Source organism: Chrysemys picta, chromosome 2, assembly GCF_011386835.1.
Source record: "Chrysemys picta bellii isolate R12L10 chromosome 2, ASM1138683v2, whole genome shotgun sequence".
In the NCBI taxonomy this organism is placed as follows: domain Eukaryota; kingdom Metazoa; phylum Chordata; order Testudines; family Emydidae; genus Chrysemys; species Chrysemys picta.
The window spans coordinates 14401197-14421805 of NC_088792.1; the positions used below are offsets into that span (position 1 = coordinate 14401197).

The 20609-nt window shown below is 48.8% G+C and overlaps 1 protein-coding gene across 11 annotated transcripts in view; it reads right to left on the bottom strand.

Moving 5' to 3' along the window:
- The window catches only part of LOC101948589 (mitogen-activated protein kinase kinase kinase 3-like), a 123969-nt gene that overhangs the window by 17563 nt on the left and 85797 nt on the right, over positions 1-20609 (bottom strand). For all 11 annotated transcript variants that reach the window (XM_065582687.1, XM_042859644.2, XM_042859640.2 and 8 more), the window contains 4 exons: positions 18990-19101; positions 9583-9716; positions 6751-6824; positions 399-466 (listed from right to left, as the gene is read on the bottom strand). In XM_065582687.1, the coding sequence (XP_065438759.1) occupies positions 399-466; positions 6751-6824; positions 9583-9716; positions 18990-19101 (388 nt within the window). The remainder of the gene's footprint in view (positions 1-398; positions 467-6750; positions 6825-9582; positions 9717-18989; positions 19102-20609) is intronic.

A 20609-nucleotide genomic window follows, 5' to 3' on the forward strand; every position in this document is an offset into this window, starting at 1 on the left:
TGTATCTCCATTAACTGCAGTGGAGTTACTCCTGATTTAGACTGGGGGTGGGAGGAGGACGAAACTGACTCAGAATCAGGCCCAAGAGGAGTGGAATCAGGCCCCATAGCATTTAGGATCCTCAATAGTCCTGTTCGCTTCAAAAGGCTTACAGTGATCGTTAAGCTTGGCAGTATCTGTTTGCAGCACTGGGTCCTTAGATTTTAAAATGTGTCTAGGTTTGAGAATTGCAGTGGCTACTTTTAACATGAGCAGTGAAGCTGGTTTGTTTGTTTTGAATGATTTAACCCAGTAGTATTCCGTTCTGTCGTCTGATTCACACACAGCTGTTTTGGAAGCCCACCTTACTGCAGCATGGCTGTGCTGTTACTTTGACACTAAATCCCACATATCCTTACCCAGGCAATCAAGACTGTCTTTGGGTTGGCTCTTCCTTCTGGGAACAGGGGTTTGGGTAAAGGGCGGGCTGTGGGAAAAGACAGAAACACCTTATTGTTTCAAACCGATCCAGTGATCAGAATCGCGTCTGCATTCATTATACAATTGATAATATATTACATACTACTTTTACACAGAAAGAGGCAAGATGCACTGAACTCCAGACGAATGTCCTATGCAAGCTTCTTTCATTCAGGCCCTGATCCAGCAGAATACTTAAGCAAGTGCTTAACTTTCACCAGGGGCACTCAGTGGGAACACTCATGTGTTTAAAGTTAAGCATGTGCTTTGCTGGAGAACTCCCTGCCCGATGTGTGCGCTGAATGAGGCAGGGAGCCTGTGGAAAGAACAGCACAGGATCCTGTAATTAAAGACTGTACCACAGTGATGCATACGCACAAGAGAGCAGAATTAATGTCCTCATTTCTTGACAAGTGAGTGCTCAACTTTGCAACTTTCCTGGTCTTTTAACATCACTTGATGGGCATGGAATTATACACGGACACCCCCGTCTGCCACACTTTGGACATAGGAACCTGTAGGGGCTCTTTTTCGCTGTAAAGCCGGGAATAAGCTACTTGTTCCCTGCATTATGAAGAATCCTATGAGGTGCTTAGCACCCACAACTCCACTGAGTCTACTGGGGAGTGGAGGGCGCTCAGTATGTTCGAGAATCAAGCCTTCAAGCTGAGAACAGATCACTGGACAGGGATTCAGGCTTCTTGGATTCTAGTCCTGGCTCTGCCATTGGCCTTGGGCAAGGCGCATTACCTCACTCTGCCTCAGTTTCCCCATTTGTAAAATGGGGATAATGATAGTGACCTCCTTCATAAAGCGCTTTGAGATCTAATGAGGAAAAGCACTACATAAGAACTAGGTATTATTAATGATTTTGCTATGGAGAAAAATGGTAATTTTCATAAAGCATTTCTTAACAGCCCATGATGAGCTTTCCTCTCTTCCCCCCACAGGTTAGCCTGCCTTATCACCACCTCCGGAATAAGAACAACATTGTCTCAGATTCCAAGGCCAGAATTGAACTTGTGCTCATCTAGTCTGACCACCTATGTAACACAGGCCATAGAACTTCCCCACAATAATTCCCAGAGCAGATCGTTCAGAAAGACATCCAATCTTGATTTAAAAATGGTCAATGATGCAGGATCTACCATGGTCCTTGGTAAATTGTTTCAATGCTTAATTACTCTCACTGTTAAAAATGTACACCTTATTTCCAGTCTGACTTTGTCTAGCTTCAACTTCCAGCCATTAGACTGTGTTAGACCTTTCTCGGCTAGACCGAAGAGTCCATTATTAAATATTTGTTCCCCAGGTAGGTACTTATAGACTGTGAGGAAGTCAACCCCTAACCTTCTCTTTGTTAAGATCAATATATTGAGTTCCTTGAGCCTACCATGTCTAAGGCAGGTTTTCTAATCCTTTAATCATTCTCATGGCTCTTCTCGGAACCCTCTCCAATTTATCAACATCCTTCCTGAATTATGGGCACCAGAACTAGACACAGTATTCTAGCAGCAGTCACACCAGTGCTCAAAACAGAGGTAAAATAACCTCTCTACTCCCTACTTGAAATTCCCGTGTTTATGCACTGTAGGATCACATTCTGCTCTTTTGGCCACAGCATCACATTGGGAGCTCATGCTCGGCAGATTACACACCACAATCCCCCAATTTTTTTTTCAGAGTCACTGCTTCCCAGGAGAAAGTTCCCCATCCTGTAAGTATGGCCTGCATTCTTTGTTCCCAGATGTATACATCGAGCCATATTAAAATGTACATTGTTTGCTTGCGCAAGTGATCTAGCTCACTCTGAGTCAGTGACCTGTCTTCGACATTATTTACTGCCCCCCCAGTCACTTTATCAGTGATGATTTTATGTTTCCTTCCAGATAATTGATAAAAATGTTAAATACCATACGGCCCAGAACAAATCCCTGTAGGACCCCACCGGAAACAGACTCACTGGATGACGATTCTCTGTTTCTAGTTACTTTTTGAGACCTACCAGTTAGACAGTTTTGAATCCATTTAACATGCGCCATGTTAATTTTATCTCATTCTAATTTTTAATCAAAATGTTGTGTGGTGTTGATTTGTATTATGCACATTACCCTCCTTTAAAGTATTTGCTCTATAACTGTAAAAATGTTTGCTCTGTAATTGTAAATCTTTGCATCCTGTATCAGCTGCTCCATTATCTTGCCTAGGATCGATATCAGGTTGACCGGCCTACAATTACCTGTGGTCATCCCTTTTTAAAAATTGCCACATTATCTTTCTTCCAGTCTTCTGGAACTTCCCCAGTGCTCCAAGACTTGTTGAAAATCAACATTAATGGTGCAGCAAGCTCCTTGGCCAGACCTTTTAAAACTCTTGGATGAAGTTATCTGGAGCTTCTGATTTTAAAAATGTCTAACTTTAGTAGCTTCTGTTAAACATCTGTAAATACTCCTGCGGGAATTCTGGGCCACTGCACATGCGCAGAATTCGTGTGCTGCACAGAATTTTTTCCCCCTGCAGAAAATACATTCTGCCAGAAAGATGCTGCAGTTATGTCTTTTGCTCATCAGGGGTCACTGTGGCAGCTGAACAGAAAGCAGCTGCTCCCGGGTGGGCGCAGCTCCAGCTGTGGATAAGGAAGAGAAAGAGGCTGACTTCCTCACAGCACCCTGCCCATTGGGCCAGGTCAGGAGACATGGGAGTGGGGGGAGACGGACAGCATGGGGCAGATGGACCTGCTGGGGAGTCACAGACTGGGGTTCAGAAAGGCTAGTGGGGGGGACAGACTGGGGTGGGGGGCTGAATGAGAGTGTGGGCGCAGGGACACATGGGGGAGAGGGGATGCAGGGACACATGGGGATGTAGGGAGGAGGGGTGGCTGAATGGGGGTGCAAGGACACATGGGGCTGGGGGGGATGTGGGCAGCTGTGCTTGACTAAATAAGAGGCTAGGGGTCAGCAAAGGTCTGCATGGGGGAGGCGCCCTAACAATTCCTCCCAGTCCAAAAAAAACAACCTGTTTCAGACTTCCACCCACCCCCAACATCCCTTCAAGTTCACACCCAGCCTTCTTACCAGCAATTACTTCCTTGTCCCTCCGCTCCTCTGTTACCTGACTCCCCCAAGCCTTTGCACTGCTTCTTAGGGGTGTGGGAAATACATTTCTGTATTGTCATTTAAATGAATTACTCAAAGTTTTGTATATATATGCCTAGTAGGGAATCTATTTGTCAAAAAACATTTCCTGAATCTTTTTTGTTCTCTGTATTGTTAGACATAGTTGCTGACAATATTTTGAAATAAATGATCAAAATAATTGAAACTGGCATGATTATATTATGTTATTTTGACAAAATATGCAGAATTTTAAAATATTGTGCGCAGAATTTTTAATTTTTTGGTGCAGAATTCCCCCAGGAGTACTTAAAGTCCATGAATTCTTCATGCCTCTTCCTCTTTCTTCCCTCATCTCAAAGAACCTCCACACCCCTCAGCAGTGCTGGCGCAAGAGCCTTCTCCTCTGAAGCTCCTGCCATGTGAACCAGCCTCCCTATATCCTTTTATTTCAATTATATTCCTCCGATTTCAAATCTCAGCTGAAAATAGCCTTTCCTCATTGCCTACAAGGTGTCTCTTGCTTTCTGCCTCATCTTGCTCTGATTATTTAACTGCATTAGTCACTGTAGCTCTATGAAACAGTTTGAGGTAGAGTTAGTGTAAAAAATGCCATGCAGAATGACAGCGTATTGGGACTTTGATCAGTGGTGATTGCTGAGTTCAGACTCAGTTTTCAGTCTAAACTTTATTTGGACTCTCTTATAAGGTCCTCAGAAAAAAAATCCCTCTGAGGTGAAGTTACCTGGAAGGAACTGAGACAAGATGGCTTTGAGTCATGGAGCTCTAACAAGGACAGGTTTGGTTGTTTAGAGAAGTCTCTTCACACCAGTCTTTGCTCTCTCCGAACTCAAAGACGGGTGGGCTGGCACAGCTGGAGCTGGCCAGGTGTTAGTGTACAGAACATACTGGCACAGAATTGGGTAACAAACAGAAAGAGGCCTCACATTTTCACTCTCTACTCTTTTTGCCCACACATGTAGGTTGTCCTCTCAGCCAATACCAGACAATTGGAAACAACATCTGCAGCACCTAGTGAAGGGTCCAGTTCTACAGCCACTACTCAAAGTTGTCCCTGGGCCAAATTCAAAGGGGATACCCAGGGTGCTTGGCTCCTTTAGGCTTATTTACACCAGCTTGCCAATGTGAGAGTATCAAGGAGCCAGATGATCTGCTTTAACAGACACCTTCTTACACCCTCCTGTTAGTTGCTTTCCTTGAAGCGCTTCTCCCTTCCGCCCCCGCACCATGCAAGCTGCACCAGCTCAGACACCCTTAGGGCATGGCTACACTTGCAGATGTAGTGCGCCGGGAGTTAAACCAGCCCCCGGAGACAGCAGCAGGGAAAGCGCTGCAGTGTGTTTACACGGTCAGCTGCAAGCGCACCGGTGTGGCCACATTAGCAGCTCTTGCAACGCCACGGAGAGCAGTGCATTGTGGTAGCTATCCCAGTGTGCAAGTGGCTGCAGCCTGCTTTTCAAATGGGGGGGGGGAGGTGGAGTGACACAGGCAGTGTGTTGTGTGTAGGTGGGGGGAGACAGTGTTTTGGGGGGCATAGAGTGTGTCAGCATGCTGTCTTGTAAGTTCAGACAGCAGCAGAGGGAAACCCCGACATCAGCCCCCTCCCCCCCCCCCCCACGCCTGCCTCGGCGGCAGCAGCATTCCACAGTAATGGTTTGCTTTGTGTCCCGGAGCAGATAAGCACGCCGGCTGTCAGAAACGGAGCTTTGAAAGGGGATATCCCCATGCCTGCAGCCGAGTTCAAAGCAATGACAAGAGTGGCCACTTGCCTTCAAGGGATTATGGGACATTTTCGGAGGCCAATCACAGCGCAGTAATGCAACACGTCATCCACACTGACACCTTGGCGTTTCAGCCGGGGCGCAGCAAGCTTTATGCTTCTCGTGGAGGTGGATTACCAGGAGCACTCCAGCTGCAGAGTCCAGGCACGCTAAGTGCCTTGCCAGCATGGACACCTCAGGAGTTAGGGCGCCTGGGGCTGATTTAATGTGCTCTAACTTGCAAGTGTAGCCAAGGCCAATGACTCAGTGAACTGAATAAGGGTGGTGGGGGGTCTAAGTGAGCATGGTCTGACCCATAGCCCAGTTAAGTTGATGGAAGTTTCCACTGGACTTTGGATCAAGCCCTAGGTCACTCTAAGGGTTCGGAGGAGAAACTGGGCTGTGTTCATTGTGCTGTTATTCCAGGTGAAGGCTATTTAGACTTAATTGCAAAATCAAGGAGGAGTGGATGGGCTGGGAGGAAGGGAGCCCACGTTTCATGGACATTTGATGAAGAGCAATTGTGTGAGTGGAAATGATTACAAGGCACAAAAAGTCAATGGAGCATAAGGCTGAGACAGCTGAAACGTGCAAGGTTGGAGTGCACGTAAGGATCGGATCGATACAAATCGGACCTCTGTAATGCAATGCTAATATAATATAGTCAAAACAGTCAGGGGGGAAGAAAGAAAATCAGTGATAAGGAAAATAAATGGCTTCCCAAAATAAAAAGACATCGTATCTGAGACACTAACCTGCACTGGGGCAAGTTAGCGGTCACAAATGCACTGGCGGGTCTGGATTTAACTGGCAGCACTAATGACCTGCACAATGTGTCCTAGTTGCTTCTTGCAGAGGAGCTTAGTTGTTTTTCCTCTGGTATCCTTAGCACCTTTGGAGGTGTGGATGTCTGTCTGTGACGGCTCCATTTACAACACTCAATTGAGAGCATACACTATGGGTAGAGAGGAGGCAGGGAGCAGCTAAGGCGATATCGATCCAGTGATCTAGAAATCCGTAGGGATGAAAGGGGAAAAAGATCTTCCAAGAACCAGAGAAATTGGAGAGGGAAAAGGTCAGATAGGTTATCTAATCCCCTGCTGGTCCAGGACTGTTCCCATCTGTCCTTTGCCCAGTCCAGTATTATATGACTCAAGGCATGGTGCTTCCATCACTTCCATGGGGAGACTATTCTGCAGGCTTACGGCTCTCTCATGTTAGGATTTATTTCTTGGTATTTGGTCTAAATTTCCCTTTGCTTAGGTGCCGCCCATTTCTCCTAGTCATAACCCCCCAGGATATCTTAAACAATTCCTTTCCCTCCTTCAGACACTTGCATAGGAAGGGATGGTGGTTTTCATTATGTAGGCAAGCCCATGGTGATGAATCTGACTTACCTGTCTATAGATCTGTCCAGGGACTGGCAGCTCCCAGAGAGTGACTCATCAGGACTGATGAACGGTTCAAGCATCTTTGGACAGCAAAGAAAAGGGAAAACATTGACACAATGTGCTGTAAACCCTGAATCGGAAAATCCTAATAGTCTGTTTTAGATAATCCTCCAGATCTTCAGCAGGTGTAAATTAGTGATTTACAGCAGTGGAGGGTCTGGCCCTGTACATCTGTTACCCCATCCAATAGGGAATCTCAAAGCATTTTGCAAACAAATTCATTAAATCTTCTGACACAGTAGGGATGGAGATTCTTCTTCTCAATTATTATTTACCGATAGGGAAATCGAGGCACAGGGATTAACCTCCTGATTTCGGAATGTGCGCAGAGTCAAGTGGGAGCTCCACATTTTCAGCGCTTTTGAAAGTCAGGGCATACGAGACTTGCCCAAGGCCACCTGTTAACCTGGGGCACACCCAGGAATAGAACTCTGGCCTCCTGACTCCCTGGTCACTGCCTTTAATCACAAGCCCACCCTTCCCCTCTGTTAGTAAAGGGTTAACAAAGAGGTTAGATCAAAGAATTTACTCTGCTCTCCCCAGCTCAGCGAGTCAATAAACGCTGTATTTGCGTGGGCTCCTGGATGACACATTTTACTAGATTGTGTTAATTATATCCGATTGTTAACAACAGAGGAGTTCTCCTAGGTGGCTTAGGGAACCACAAAGGTTACACACACTTCCACTACCATGGCGTTTTCTCCATGCCACCCAGCGGTGTTATAACAACAATCCCACTTAGTCCTTTTCATCTACAAGACACTTCACAACTAATAACTAACACCCCCTCCCCCAGCACCCCGTGGGTCGGTGCTAGGCCCAGCTTTCAGAGGGGGAAGCTGAGGCAGGGAGGCTAAGCGACTTGGCCAGAGCCATGGAGTATAGCAGGCTTGGAGGTGGGATTAGAAACCAAGGAGTTCCTCATGCCCTGTGCTATGCTTAGGGTACTAGAGCGTGCTTCTCTTTCCCTGTGATGTTTCTATGGTTACAGCTATTTAACTGGCTGCCATAGCAACACTCATTTGTTTTGGTAGGAGAGTCCCAATGGAAACAGTAACTTCCCCCCCTTCACACTTCTAGCCCAAAGGCTGATGCGTTGCAGCAATCCAGCCAACGAGGAGATCCCCATCCTTTGGGGCCCATTGTTGCCATCCCATGCGATGGCCACAGAGGGTCAGTGGAGAGCAATGGGAAAGTCCCCAGTGTGCAGTCTGTCATCCCCTGGATCCCCATGGTCCCACCACTAGTAGGCCAGCTGCCCCAGAGTTACAACCCCCAAATGTCTCCTGGGCTGGCCCTGGGGGTAATAACTACAGGCAGCCAAATCACCAGAGTGCAGCCACCTCTTGTGGGGGGTCGGGAAGGTGGGAGAGGGGCAGTGGCCAGCCCACTGTACACTGCTGGTAAGAGCCAAGACTAGAACGTAGGAGTCCTCAGCTAAGCAGTGAAAGCGTGGGGTCAGATCCTCCGCTGGCATAAATCAATGCAACTCCATTAAAGTCAATGGCCACATGCTGACTTACATGTGCGGAGGATCTAGCTCCCCCCCTTCGCTTTATCTAACCCTAATGAATGCAGCTCAGAAACCATCTACAAACAGTCCAAGCCCAGTGTTTGGCTGCTAGGCGCACAAGACATCTGCACTCAGCTGCTGCCAAGGCTCCTCCAGAGAGAGTGTTCAGTTTATTAATGGCCATATAACAAACCTTTGAAAACATAACTTTGTCATGGAAACCCTGGCCCAGCCTTCCCGCCTGTGTTGCTAGCAAGGGCCACGATAACGCAGCAGACACACTTCTTCCCCTATGTCCTCTTTGGTGGCAATGTAAGAGCATCCTATTTCTGAAGACACTAATCCCCTTCTTGACATTTTGAACGTTGTCCAGAACGTGTGATAAGAAAGGGCAGCACTGCATCCCTCCCACGTGGCCAGTGCTCACCAGGGCTGCGTTTTCAGTTTGCAGGGCTCTAAGGCCCTGACCCTGCAAGGTGCTCCATGCGAGCAGACCCCTGCACCCACAGACTGTCCCATTGACTTCACTTGGGCATCGGGATCCATCTGCATGGGGAAACTTGCAGAATCGGGATAGAGCAAATGGAGAGGGAAGGAGTGGGGCATAAGTTGCTTTCCCCTCCAATTTCACTACAGCTGAAAATAGCGGGGCCAGGAACCATATCTGGAGCTAACACGGATGTGGGAAGCAGGGAGGAGAGCTCAGCACTTCCACCCCCTCTGCAATCACAGGGAATGGACTGGGATGCTCTCACATCATCTCAGCCCCCAGCCCATGTTGGTCATTCTGGGGGACCATAATTAAGGTTCTGATTGCTAACAAAAACTATTTGCACCACGTATTTCCTGCTGGTTCTGATACGCAAGTGTGGGTTCTCCATGGTTACATATATCCCCAATGGCCTATAAGCTTCTGTGATGTACTTGCTTATCACATGCTACGTAGTGCAAAAAATCTTATGACCTCAGGTCAAGCAGTTGTACTAAGCTAAGCTTTCTACTAGACCTTGCTTAGACCTCAGCCCTGTTGCCAAGTCGAAATGTCCTCCGACTTGCCTTTCAGCGTCTTATATTACTGAAAGCAGCCTTGCACATAAAAATATAAACTGCTTGCCCCTACTGGATCAGGTCCTGGGCCACAGGTCAACACCTAGGAACTCTCCATTGCTCCACCTCTGGAGTAACGGAGCTCGCCTTCGGGGTTGTAACGATCTGATTTGCCTAATGCTGGCGATACTCAGCTCACACACGCCAGCTCCACTTACATTCTGGTCCATAATCTCAGGGATGAACTCCCCTTCGCTGTTAATACTGGTGTAGGAGCCCTGCCGAGCAATCTGCTGCTGTTCTTCAGGAACGCTCCCCGGGGGTGGAGAACTCCGGCCCGTGTGCAGGGAACCTACAAACACAGAGAGAATCGCTTGTAAAGAAGAGAAGGAATCATCACTGCCCAGCCCCGGTGCTTTTTGCTAGACCAAGCCTGAGCTAGACTCCAGAGTTGACTGATTTCTGGGGAGGAAGCGATGCAGGGGCTGGAGAATCCAGGCTACCATTCAGATCACGGGGTCAAAGGCTTTTGGAGCAGGCACTATCTTTTTAGCTGTGTGGGGCTGAACAATGCCTACTGGTGTGGGGCCCCATTCCCTGGCTGGCAAACCCTAGGTGCAACTGCAGTACAAACAACAATACTAAAGGAATAGGTTTCTAAAGCTTAGCTGTAATACCCAGAGATGAGCACAAACCCAAACCTCTGACCCACAGCTCCCCTGAACACTGGGGCAGTTCAGCCCTGGATCGAGTCATGGTGGCTAAGGCCCAGATCTTCTACAATAGGGAAAGCCTGATGCTCTTGGAAAATCGATCCCCTCTCTGCTTTGTATGCGTTTGCTGGGCAACACTGGACAGCCACATGCATCAATGAGATGTACGTTAAAAACCAACTAAAAAAAATACCCAGCCCCTCTCCTGCTGACCTCTCCCTCCTGATGTTTCCCTAAGCTCAGAGGTCCTAGAACCAAAAGAACCTGGGGATGGAAAAGACCCAGGTAAATGATCCGAGTGGTCCCTTCTGGCGGTGGATCTATGGCACCTAGTCCATGTCCTACTTGATGCAGGGCTGCCCCCTTCTGTTCACTTATTAGACCCCAATACTATGACTGATTCTGCATTCAAATCTCTGCAGCCACATGGTGCCCCACTGAAATCAGTGGGGCTCCTCATTAGCACAGAAACCACCTGCATGCATCTCACTGCAGCCCTGATCCTGCAATGTTTGGTCCAATCTAATTTTAAGCCTCCCAGGTGATGGGGCTTCTCCCTTTCCCCCTGGGAGACAACGCCAGAGCTTCACAGCTCTCGCTGTCCGTTTTCCATTTTGTCCCATTATTTCCTGAGTCATGGTGAGCAATCCCTCCACAGCTTTAGTGTTCGCTCACACCATTCCAATATCTGCAGACTATTCTCATGTACCCTGGCTTAGCCATCACTTGGCCAAGCTGCACAGATGTAGCTCTTCAAATCTGTCCTCACTCCTCCCCTATCTCTGTTGCATTCTACAGAACTCCCTCCAGACCATTAATATCTTTCTGGTAACAAGATGCCAAGAGCCGAAGGAATATTCCAAGTGCAATGCACCAGAGGAAGATCTATCCCATCCCTGTCCCCAGATGTGATGCCAATGCATCCCAAAACTGCATTCGTCTTTGTTATCAGGGCTGATTCGAAGCCAATTTGATATAAGATCTGTAATAATCCACTGGTGTTTCATAATGGGCCAACTTCATCTCTGGTGTAACTCCACTGAGTTCAGGAACCCTCAAAGTCTTTGGATGTCCTTTTCCTTTGTTTTAAACAGATGTAAATCAGGAGTCCCTCCCCTGAAGTGCTAGAGATCACCAGATCAGGCTCATTGCATTTATATCTGGGATACATTTGTTCCACTGTCAAAACAGCACTGGGGGTGGGGGGTGGCCAGTCCAGATCCCTTACTAGGATTTGAAAAATAGTCATATGGTTTTGAGACAATTCTTTCTCCCCCCTTCTTTTCCCCTCACAGATTTCCTACGGGAGAAGTACACCGTGGAAAAAAACCCCAAACCAACCAACCAAGAACTAATGCCAAGACCCAGGAGAGAAAACACCTCCCATTATTACAGATCTCATCTCGAATTGGCTTCAAACCAGCCCTAATAACAAAAACAAATGGGAAGTACAACGCAGTCTCTTTTCTCTTTAACACAAGAATGTAGCCACGTAAGATCTCAGTTTCCTTGAATAAACCAGATCCGCAGTATTATTAGTCGATTATTTGTTTGGCACTGCTGTAGCAAACCCAGAAATAAAGTCAGGCCCTGCCCTGAAAAGCATATAGATTTCACACACTGCGATGGTTGTGTCTCAGTTATGTTGGGAATTTCTTTTTATTACCCCTATTGCGAGATAGGGCAGCAACAGCACAAAGCCCTATTTCTCTCTCGCCTACAGGGTTCTTTCAAAAGGAGTCTAAGGCCCTGATCCTATCAAGATTTACATACCCTGAGTTTAACTTTAAACATGGGAGTAGCCCCCATTGAGTTAAATAGAACTGCTTGCAAGTATAAAGTCTTTGCATGATTGCATGCAAGTCTTTGTAGGATCAGGGCCCTAGTCAGTATAACAACTTCTTGCGATGGCATTTACGGACCCCACATGGAGACTAAGGGAGGGAGGGAGCAGTACCAGGCCAAAAGGGCCCCGCCCCTCAGCAGCAGATTATGCTCCAAATACAGGATCTGCAGAGAAGGGACGTCAGTCAAGCAGGGAGGGAAAGTGAAGGAGAGGCTGGCTAACAGGAGGATCGCAGTTTGCATCTTCTGGGGACAAAGCGATCCACAAGAGAGGGTCTGGACTGGGGGTAAGACTCAACCAGGAGGGACTCTTTTCCCTCCCCACTGAGGGAGAATAACTGGACACTAAGAGGAGAGCTCGGGAATGCTCAGTTAACGGACTGAGCTGCTGGGACTGACTGGGGACTCCCGGGTGGAGGAAATCAGGCTGAGACTGTCCCAGAGCAAGAGACAGCACCCCGGGGAGGCTGGTCAGGGGCACCAGGAAGAGGCGAGAGACATATTCCAGGCCTCTCCCCCACGGGCCCTGGTGGGGAGCTGTCCTGGATCCCCCTACTTCTCACTCCCCCCCCACATCTGTCTGGGAGAACTCCTGAGTGCTGGGAAATGGACAAGCCACGGCCTGCCAACCGGAATGCAACTCACTACAGGGTGGAAGGACTGTCGAGCCATGGCCTGCCCACTAGGCCTGCTGGCCTCTGAGTGAAACCCGCTTCACTCCTATTGACATAGGACAGCTTTATTTGACCTTCCAGGGTTATGCCTTCTGCCACCAGATTCAAGGGGGATAAGAAACCTGACCCACTCTTCCAGGATAGGCAGTAATTTGGATGGAGGGGCCTCTCACTGGAGAGGAGCTTGGTACGGATTGGGCTAGGGACCCTTTACGGCAAGACTGTCCCAGTGGATAAACTTCAGAGGAGCTGACAGGAACGGCTCATAGTTTGACATCTACAGCGGTGGTGTGTATTCCCAGGCATTTCCCTGCAGCCCTTGCTCTGTGTCCCTACACCTTTTTCTTTGGCTGAATTGGAGAAGTGGCTCGAGGCTTGGGAGTAGGGCTTTCTGGGCAGAGGGAGCGCCCTGCAGTATCCAACTCTCTACTCCCAAGGATCAGGTGGAGCCAGATCTAGCCACCTTCAGAGCACAGTGGAGCCCCAGCACTCCCCCCGTTAACGAAGCCAGAGCACCGCTCAGCATCACCGCGCTTTATTCAGCATGGGCCGAGGATGGAAATGGGGGCAGGTGGGTTGTGATCCACTAATGACAGAAATTATGTTGTCTAATGTATCTATAGGACTCGGATAGTACAGCGACAGACACCTTAGACAGATTAGGTAACCTAACCTTCATCCAGAGAGACAGGGAGGGAGGGTTACATAGATAACTCTGGCCTTGGGCTGGCCCAGCCCACCTGTACAGGTTGCTCAATAAACCATACACCTGTAAAGGGCAAGGTAGAAGGTGGAGTACCACTGCTCTTTGCACTGGATTTCGGGTGCTGAAGAAACAACAGCAGTGCCAGGGACAGAGATTAGGTGCCCTAGAAGCCATCCTACCAGGCTTTTCCTCCACCTCTTGAACTTGAAGCACTAATTCCGTCTCCGCCCCGCTCAGATACAGCAGGTGCTCTGAAACATCAGCTTACAACAAAAGCCGAACTCTTGGGGCCCGATCCTCAGCGGGTGTAAATCAGTGCATCACTCAAGTCAACAGGCGACTTGCACCAGCTGAGGATTTGGCCCTGAATATTCAGCTCAGTTGGGCTAATCTGAGAGGGGAGTGAGCTAGGATCTCCCTCTGTTTTACACACAACACAACAAAAGGCTATTAGCTCGGGACTAGAGTACAGCATGTCCTGAGCAGGGCCAGCCAAACCAGCATGGAGATTCTGACAGCCACTCCTGGCATTTGCAGGGATCTTCCATGTTCCTTTCCATTTTTTTTTTTAAGAACTTTTCATACAGCATGTGCAGAAAGTTTGTGGTGTTGCACGTACAGCTAGATCCCCCAGTGCCAGGCTTGGCTCCCCTCTGCCTAAATGTTCTCTGGTTTAATTCTCCCTCTGCTTAAGCAGGTCCCAAATCTTTACCAACTGCCTATCTGACAACACACCCTGCCCTGGCTAAGCAGAGATCCAGAAAAGAAAGTAGGTTTCTATTCGTTTATAAAAAGATGGGTCGTGATTGCGAAGGGGTCATCAAGCGCTGCCTACGCTCACAGCTGCAAGGGCCCAGCCCTGGGCCGATGTCGCCACAAAACAAAACAAGGGACATTATGCAAAGATCTGATGTTCATTAGAGTCCCAGCTGTGACTCAGGGGCTTGGGATGCAGCAGCAAAGGAGTCCAGGGTTTAAGGAGAATGAGGATAGGCTGAGATGAATAAGACTGGGCTTTTCAGCTTGGAAAAGGGGGGGATATGATAGAGGTCTATAAAATCATGACTGGTGTGGAGGAAGTAAATAAGGAAGTGTTATTTACCCTATCATATAACCCAGGAACCAGCGGTCACCAAATGAAATTAATAGGCAGCAGGTTTAAAACAAACATAAGGAAGTACTTAGTCACACAACGCACAGTCAACTTGTGGAACTCTTTGGCAGAGGATGGTGTGCAGGCCAAGACACCAACAGGGTTAAAAAAAGAACTAGATAAGTTCATGGAGGACAGGCCCATCAATGGCTATTAGCCAGGATGGGCAGGGAGGGCGTCCCTAGCATGTTTGCTAGAAGCTGAGAATGGGCGACAGGGGACGGATCACATGATGATCACCTGTTCTGTTCATTCCCTCTGAAGTACCTGGCATTGGCCACTGTCGGAAGACAGGATACTGGGCTAGATGGACCATTGGTCTGACCCAGTATGGCCGTTCTTATGACACACTGTTCCAGCCTCTAGCTCCTTCCACACTACAGACCAGATTGTGGCTGCTCCGGGGCAGGCCCACGAGTGAGGAGGTCAGAGCGAGCACTTTCCCTCCTGTCCCCCCTTGTACACCTGCAACTCACTGGTCAGCATGTCCTACGTATCCCTCTCAGTGCCCATCCACAGAGGACTGGGTCTGTCGCAGCCCCACCTAGAGTGCCTTGGCTCTTCAGTTCAAGCGACAGAGCCTTACGCTTCCAGCTCTGAAATCCCCAGCTCAATCCCCAGCGTGTCAGCAAAGATAGCAGCTGTCGGACACCTGCACGGAATCTGCAGTCTGCTTTCTGGCTCGTAAGACGATTCACGTGCTGGCTGGGATGTTACATACTCTAAAGAGGGGCTGGGAGATGGCCAGGCCCCTACCATCTTGCCGGCTGCCTGACAATCCAAGGCGGAGAACACGGAGAGGGTAAGCAACACCTGGAAAGAACTGCGCGGGGCTGTCCTGCCAGCACCCCAGGAGGCATCCTGCCTGGGTCAGCTTTTAGCACAGAGAATGCCTGCTGCTGGCGCAGTGAAGCTCTGCAGCTCCTCTAAGGTATCTGTAGCTTAAAAATGCTCTTTAGCTGTGGAAAGGGACGATGTAAAAAATCTGAACTGGTTGGAAACTTTTCCGTTCACTTTTTTTTTTGGACGAACAATTGGATTTTGGACGAATGTTTTTTTCAAAAGGCATCTGCTCTCCTCAGAGGTGGTCCATTTTTAACATTTGCTATTTCTGAGGGGGGGAAATCAAAGTTTTCCACAGAAAATTGCAATGAAAACAACAACAAAATCAGTTTTCACTGAATTTTTTGGGAGCGAGAGAGTATTTTCTGTCTAGCTGTGGTAGAACTAGTCCCCTTTTCCTCAGCAGATCTGCTCCCTCTGGGTGGATTCAGACTCCCGTTAATGTCGCAGAGCCAGCACAGCGATGGGAAGGGCGCTGGAGTTTGTTGATACACAAGAAGGAACAGAATCATTTACTAAGCTCCAATCAATCACATCTCCCTGTTATCAGCAGTAGGGTTGCACAGATGGAAGCGAGGCCAGGACTGGACTTGTGGTTCCTTTGTCACTGACAATGACATGCAAGGAGGGATATGCTCAGACTTGACTCTCAAAAGTCAGGCTGACTCTGCAAGGCGGACAGAAAACACCTTCCCATCTTTTCCACCCACCAAACCAGTAAATTGAGCATTTATTGGAGACAGAATCATTTAGAACACCCCCCAAGTTGCCATGTTCACAGAGTTGCTTTGCAGAACAGAAACTCCCTTGAAAATATACCTGGCTCTGCTATGGAGGTGTGACTTGCAGCTCCACAGTTAAGGCTGAGGTGAGATTTCCCCTTAACCTCACTCACCTCGGTCACACTGAAGCAAACACAAGGCAACGTTTTGCAAGTGGAAGTGAAGGACAGTGTAGCCAAGTGAAATGCCAATTATCTAAGCTGGAATTTGGCCAGGGCACCAGGCTCAGTGATATCCCTACGGGTGGAAAATACCATGGAGTTGTTAATGACCCTGGATGACCAGAAAGTCAGGGTTACACCTCATGTGAAAAAACAGCCCCTCCATCCACACAGGGACTCCTACCCCCACTAGAGCATACTGACTCGGAAGGAAAAGAGCAACCTGCTGTATTGCTAACACCTCCATGAAGACCCAGGTACTGCAGCAATAGGTCTCTCCATACTTGTGTTGACCCAGAAACTGAAAAAGTTCCAAACCGAGTTAGGACAGCCTTCTGGTAAAGGCAGAGGCCTGGTTCTCAGGGGATCTCGGTTCCAATCCCAGTTCTGCAACAGACTATAAGCCAGTGGTTCTCAACTTATTTATCATTTTGGGCCTGTGTTACCTGGGCCACACGTTGAGAACCACAGCGCGCCCCCCTCAGACACGCCTCCACAGACCTCTATGCCCAGCGCCTCCCGCCCAGAGACCCCTCCACAAAGTGGGGCCAGCCAGTGTCCCCAACCCCATCGTACCATGCCCTTCCCGGCCGGGCAGCCTGGACCCCGTGGCACTGGGTGGTCAGCTGGGTTGAGAACCACTGCTATAGGCTATACACTGACTCTCTCCATGCCCTTATTCCTGCAGACCTAAGTCTTGTCTATTTAGACTAAGCTTTTCAGGGCAAAGACTGGTGTGGTCTCTTACTATAGGTATGCAACAGTACAAAGCACAGTGGGACCCCATCTCGGTTAGGGCCTGTAGATGCTAGTGCGATACAAATAATAATAATAATAAAAGCCCAAGGTGGTATGGCCTTAAATCTGAGTGAGTGCCCCACATAACTAGAATCCTCCCATTAGTGCAGCTACATGTGGGATCAATTCTGCCATCTGCACGCACACATTAACTCCCAATGCCATCACTGGAATTTATGGGCATGTGTTAACAGTTTAACATGCCCCAAGAAAAGAAGCAGAGATGTTATTCTGTTTAAGTACAAAAAGTTCCTACTGAGGCTTTGTACAATAACATGTATTAACGCATGTGTTTCATTCAGATTCATCCAGAGACTCTGCCAAGCTTTGGGCAAACACTCAAGAGCAGCATGAGCTAAAAGAACCCCGGCAAATAAACATGAGAGAGCCAAATACAGATCTTGTATATGCACACACGGTTCCCTTGACTTCCACAGGCGTTGTGCCTGGCTGTCCCGGGGTGGAATTTGACCTAATATAGGAGAACATCTCAAATAAATCACTGTGCAATATTTCAACAAGCTGCAGCCTATATTGTCTGACAGCACATACCATGTGAGTGAGAAATGGTAAATCCACAGGAAGAGATATCCCTTTGTTGCAATGGTAAAATCCTTTAGCACATAATATTGCAAATTCTCTGGAGCAGGGGGGTGGGGTCCTGATCCAGACTGGGATTCTGGCACTACTTCTATATATCTATATCTATATATATTAAATAATCATTTGGATTAAACCAATAGGGCTCGCTAGAAATTACATTATAAAGTAACCCATAGAATGTAGTGGAGAATGCTCATCTCTGCACAGAATTTTTAAGACAGCCTATAGAATGTAATAGAGAATTATATTCCTGGTATAAAATTCTCTGTGCTGGTTTACTAGATCTATACAAAGTATACCATCCTCTATTAAATCCTATGGGATTTTCCATAAAGGTCTTATTAACAGTCAAGAGGAGTCCAACAACAACACTTTTCACCAATCATCTCAAAGTACTTAAAAGAGGAGTCATTTCGGAGACAGAAACCAAGGCAGAAAGAGATGAAGAGACTTGCCCAAGGCTACACAAGTCTGTGGCAGAGCCAGGAATAGAAACCAGCCCCAGTAGGCGCTGCACATGTGGACTGAGGGACAGAAGGCTCATGGCCAAGGGTTCAGATGGAGTAGGACCTCAGCACTGGCTGAAGACTAGCAATTGGAGTGTAAAGGATGTTCTGTTTCATTTGAGTAGCACTTCACACACATTCATTCTCACAACATTCCAAGGGGGTAAGTACCGTACCAGGAATCCCCTTTTACCATGTGGAGCAAGAGAGGTTCTCCTCTCACACTGGTGAAAATCTAGAGGAATGCACTGAAGCAGCAGAAGTGAGAAAAGAATTACTAGTTTCATCCCAGGGGCAGTGCTGGGATTAGAAAGCAGGAGCGGCCGAATCCCAGCCCACTCAGCCCCGTTATTTCCTTCTTGTTGACAGAAGAGAGTGAAGCAGAAGGCAAAAGTAAAGAAAATGGGAGAGAGAACAGTTAATGCAAAGGTGAGAGAGGGCCTGGCTTCCTCAGGTTCTGTCCCAGGCCTTGAGCAAATTCAGCAGCACTGAATTCATTTGAATCCCCTACAACTAGATATGTTTTCTCTTCAAGTCTGAAACCAGGAACCTCTGCACTTCCCTGGGCTCTTAAGCAAGATAACGGACAGCGCTTCTCTTGGATCCAGGCAAGGCAGCAACGAGCACATGAGCTCAGCTGGCACAACTTTTCCTCTAGGCCGAGACCCAGACACTAGCCGCACTGAGCCTTCAGTGCGCTGGCCAGATGTAAAAATGTCAGGAGACAAGAATGAACCACAGGGATTGGGGGGGAGGGTTGTGGGGGGGGGGGTGGTACAGCCAGCCTGTGAAGAACCAGCGCTGGTGCGCAGTGAACCTGAGCGCATCGCATTTCACTCACCTGTTGAATACTTCCGCGTCCTCTCAGCGTCTTTATACAGGGACCCCATGATGTCGCCCGTGGACTTGGATATTCTCATCTCATGCTGCTTACTGTTGTTGGGCTGGAGGAACTGCGAATCAAAGGAAGCGGTTACACTCTGCCCCAGGGCAGCGGTTTGTACCTTGCCAGACATTCCCATGAAAATGACATTTGGTGACTATCACCATGTTTTCTGGTTACCAAATGAACTGAATCAGATAGACAAATAAATAAATAAACAATAATACATATTAATCGAATATCAAAAGACAGATCAGATCTCAGTTAATAGGGATAAATAAAAATATGAAACAGGCTTATAGTTTGTTTCTGGTAGCACCTACAACTGTTATTTCCAGCCAGAAAAGAGAGGGCCCCTGCCCCAAAGGGCTCACAATCTCAGGCCAATGGCGCCGGGACCAGGGGGGCTTATAGCCCTCCCAATTTTAGCTGGGGTAGACCATGCCCGCTTCCCCTCCTCTTGCCTCCGAAGCCCCATCCCCCGGCCAAGCCAGCGTGCAGTCTGGCCGGGGATCCTGGGCAATTGTGGGAGCCGTGCGGACCCTCCACCTGCCCACCATGTGGGATAGCTGAGAGCGGTCGCCGGCCCATGTCCCCGCCCAGCCCAGGACAGGCGGAGGCGGAGCCAGGGTCCGCAATTCTGTGCCAGCTCACCACAGCTGCCCACGCCACTCTTCCCAACCTGGCCTTGGAGCCGCAGCTTGGCCATGGTAAGAGCCCCGTGGACAGCCGTGGGCTCTCCAGCTGCCCTGGACAGGGGGGCTGGGGGCTGCTTTCGACGGGCCCCCTGCACCGCGGGCAGGTGGAGTGTCCGTCGCGGCTCCCCACTTCCGGCCATACTGCAGCTCCAAGGCCCCACCCCTGGCCAGAGCCGGGATGGGAAGAGCCACACAGGCAGCTGTGGTGAGCCTGGGTCCCTCTACGTGCCTTGGGCAGGGGGGCCCTTGGGGACGGGGACACGGGCAGGGGCCTGATTTTGGTCCACCCTCACCTCGGACAGTGTGGCAGGGGGGCTCCCCAGCCCTGCTCTGGCTTGGCCAGGGGTGGGGTCTCCAGGAGAAGAGGAGGGGCGAGCCGTTGGGGAGGAAGGGGAGGAGTCTGGGGGGGAGGGGCCCCCAGCCTCCCCACTTTTGGGAAGGCTCCGGCACCCTTATCTCAGGCCCTGATCCTTCAGTCAGATCCAGACGCTTGCAAACACCAAGGATTTTAATGAAACTCTGTGCAGCGTAAGGGCCCATCCGTATGGATCCAATTGCAGGACTGGGACTTGAAAGGAAAACAGACAGACAGACAGACAAAGGGGTAAGGGAAAGGGGAACAGCATACCCAGAGAGTAAGGTGGTAACCACCACATCTGGGCAATATGGTGCTTTAATAACACCGTGCTGGTGAGGTTTTTTGGTAAAATACGTAGATGGCCCTCAGGAATCCTTGCCCCTCACATGCAGTTAGATCAGAGCGTGTACAATTATATATGACAAGGGGGAGCTTATTATGTTCTCTTCTCAGAAGGTGCTGGAGTAGAAGCCATTGGCCAGCTCTGTTCCACACTGGAGTGCACCTATATCCCACTCTGAC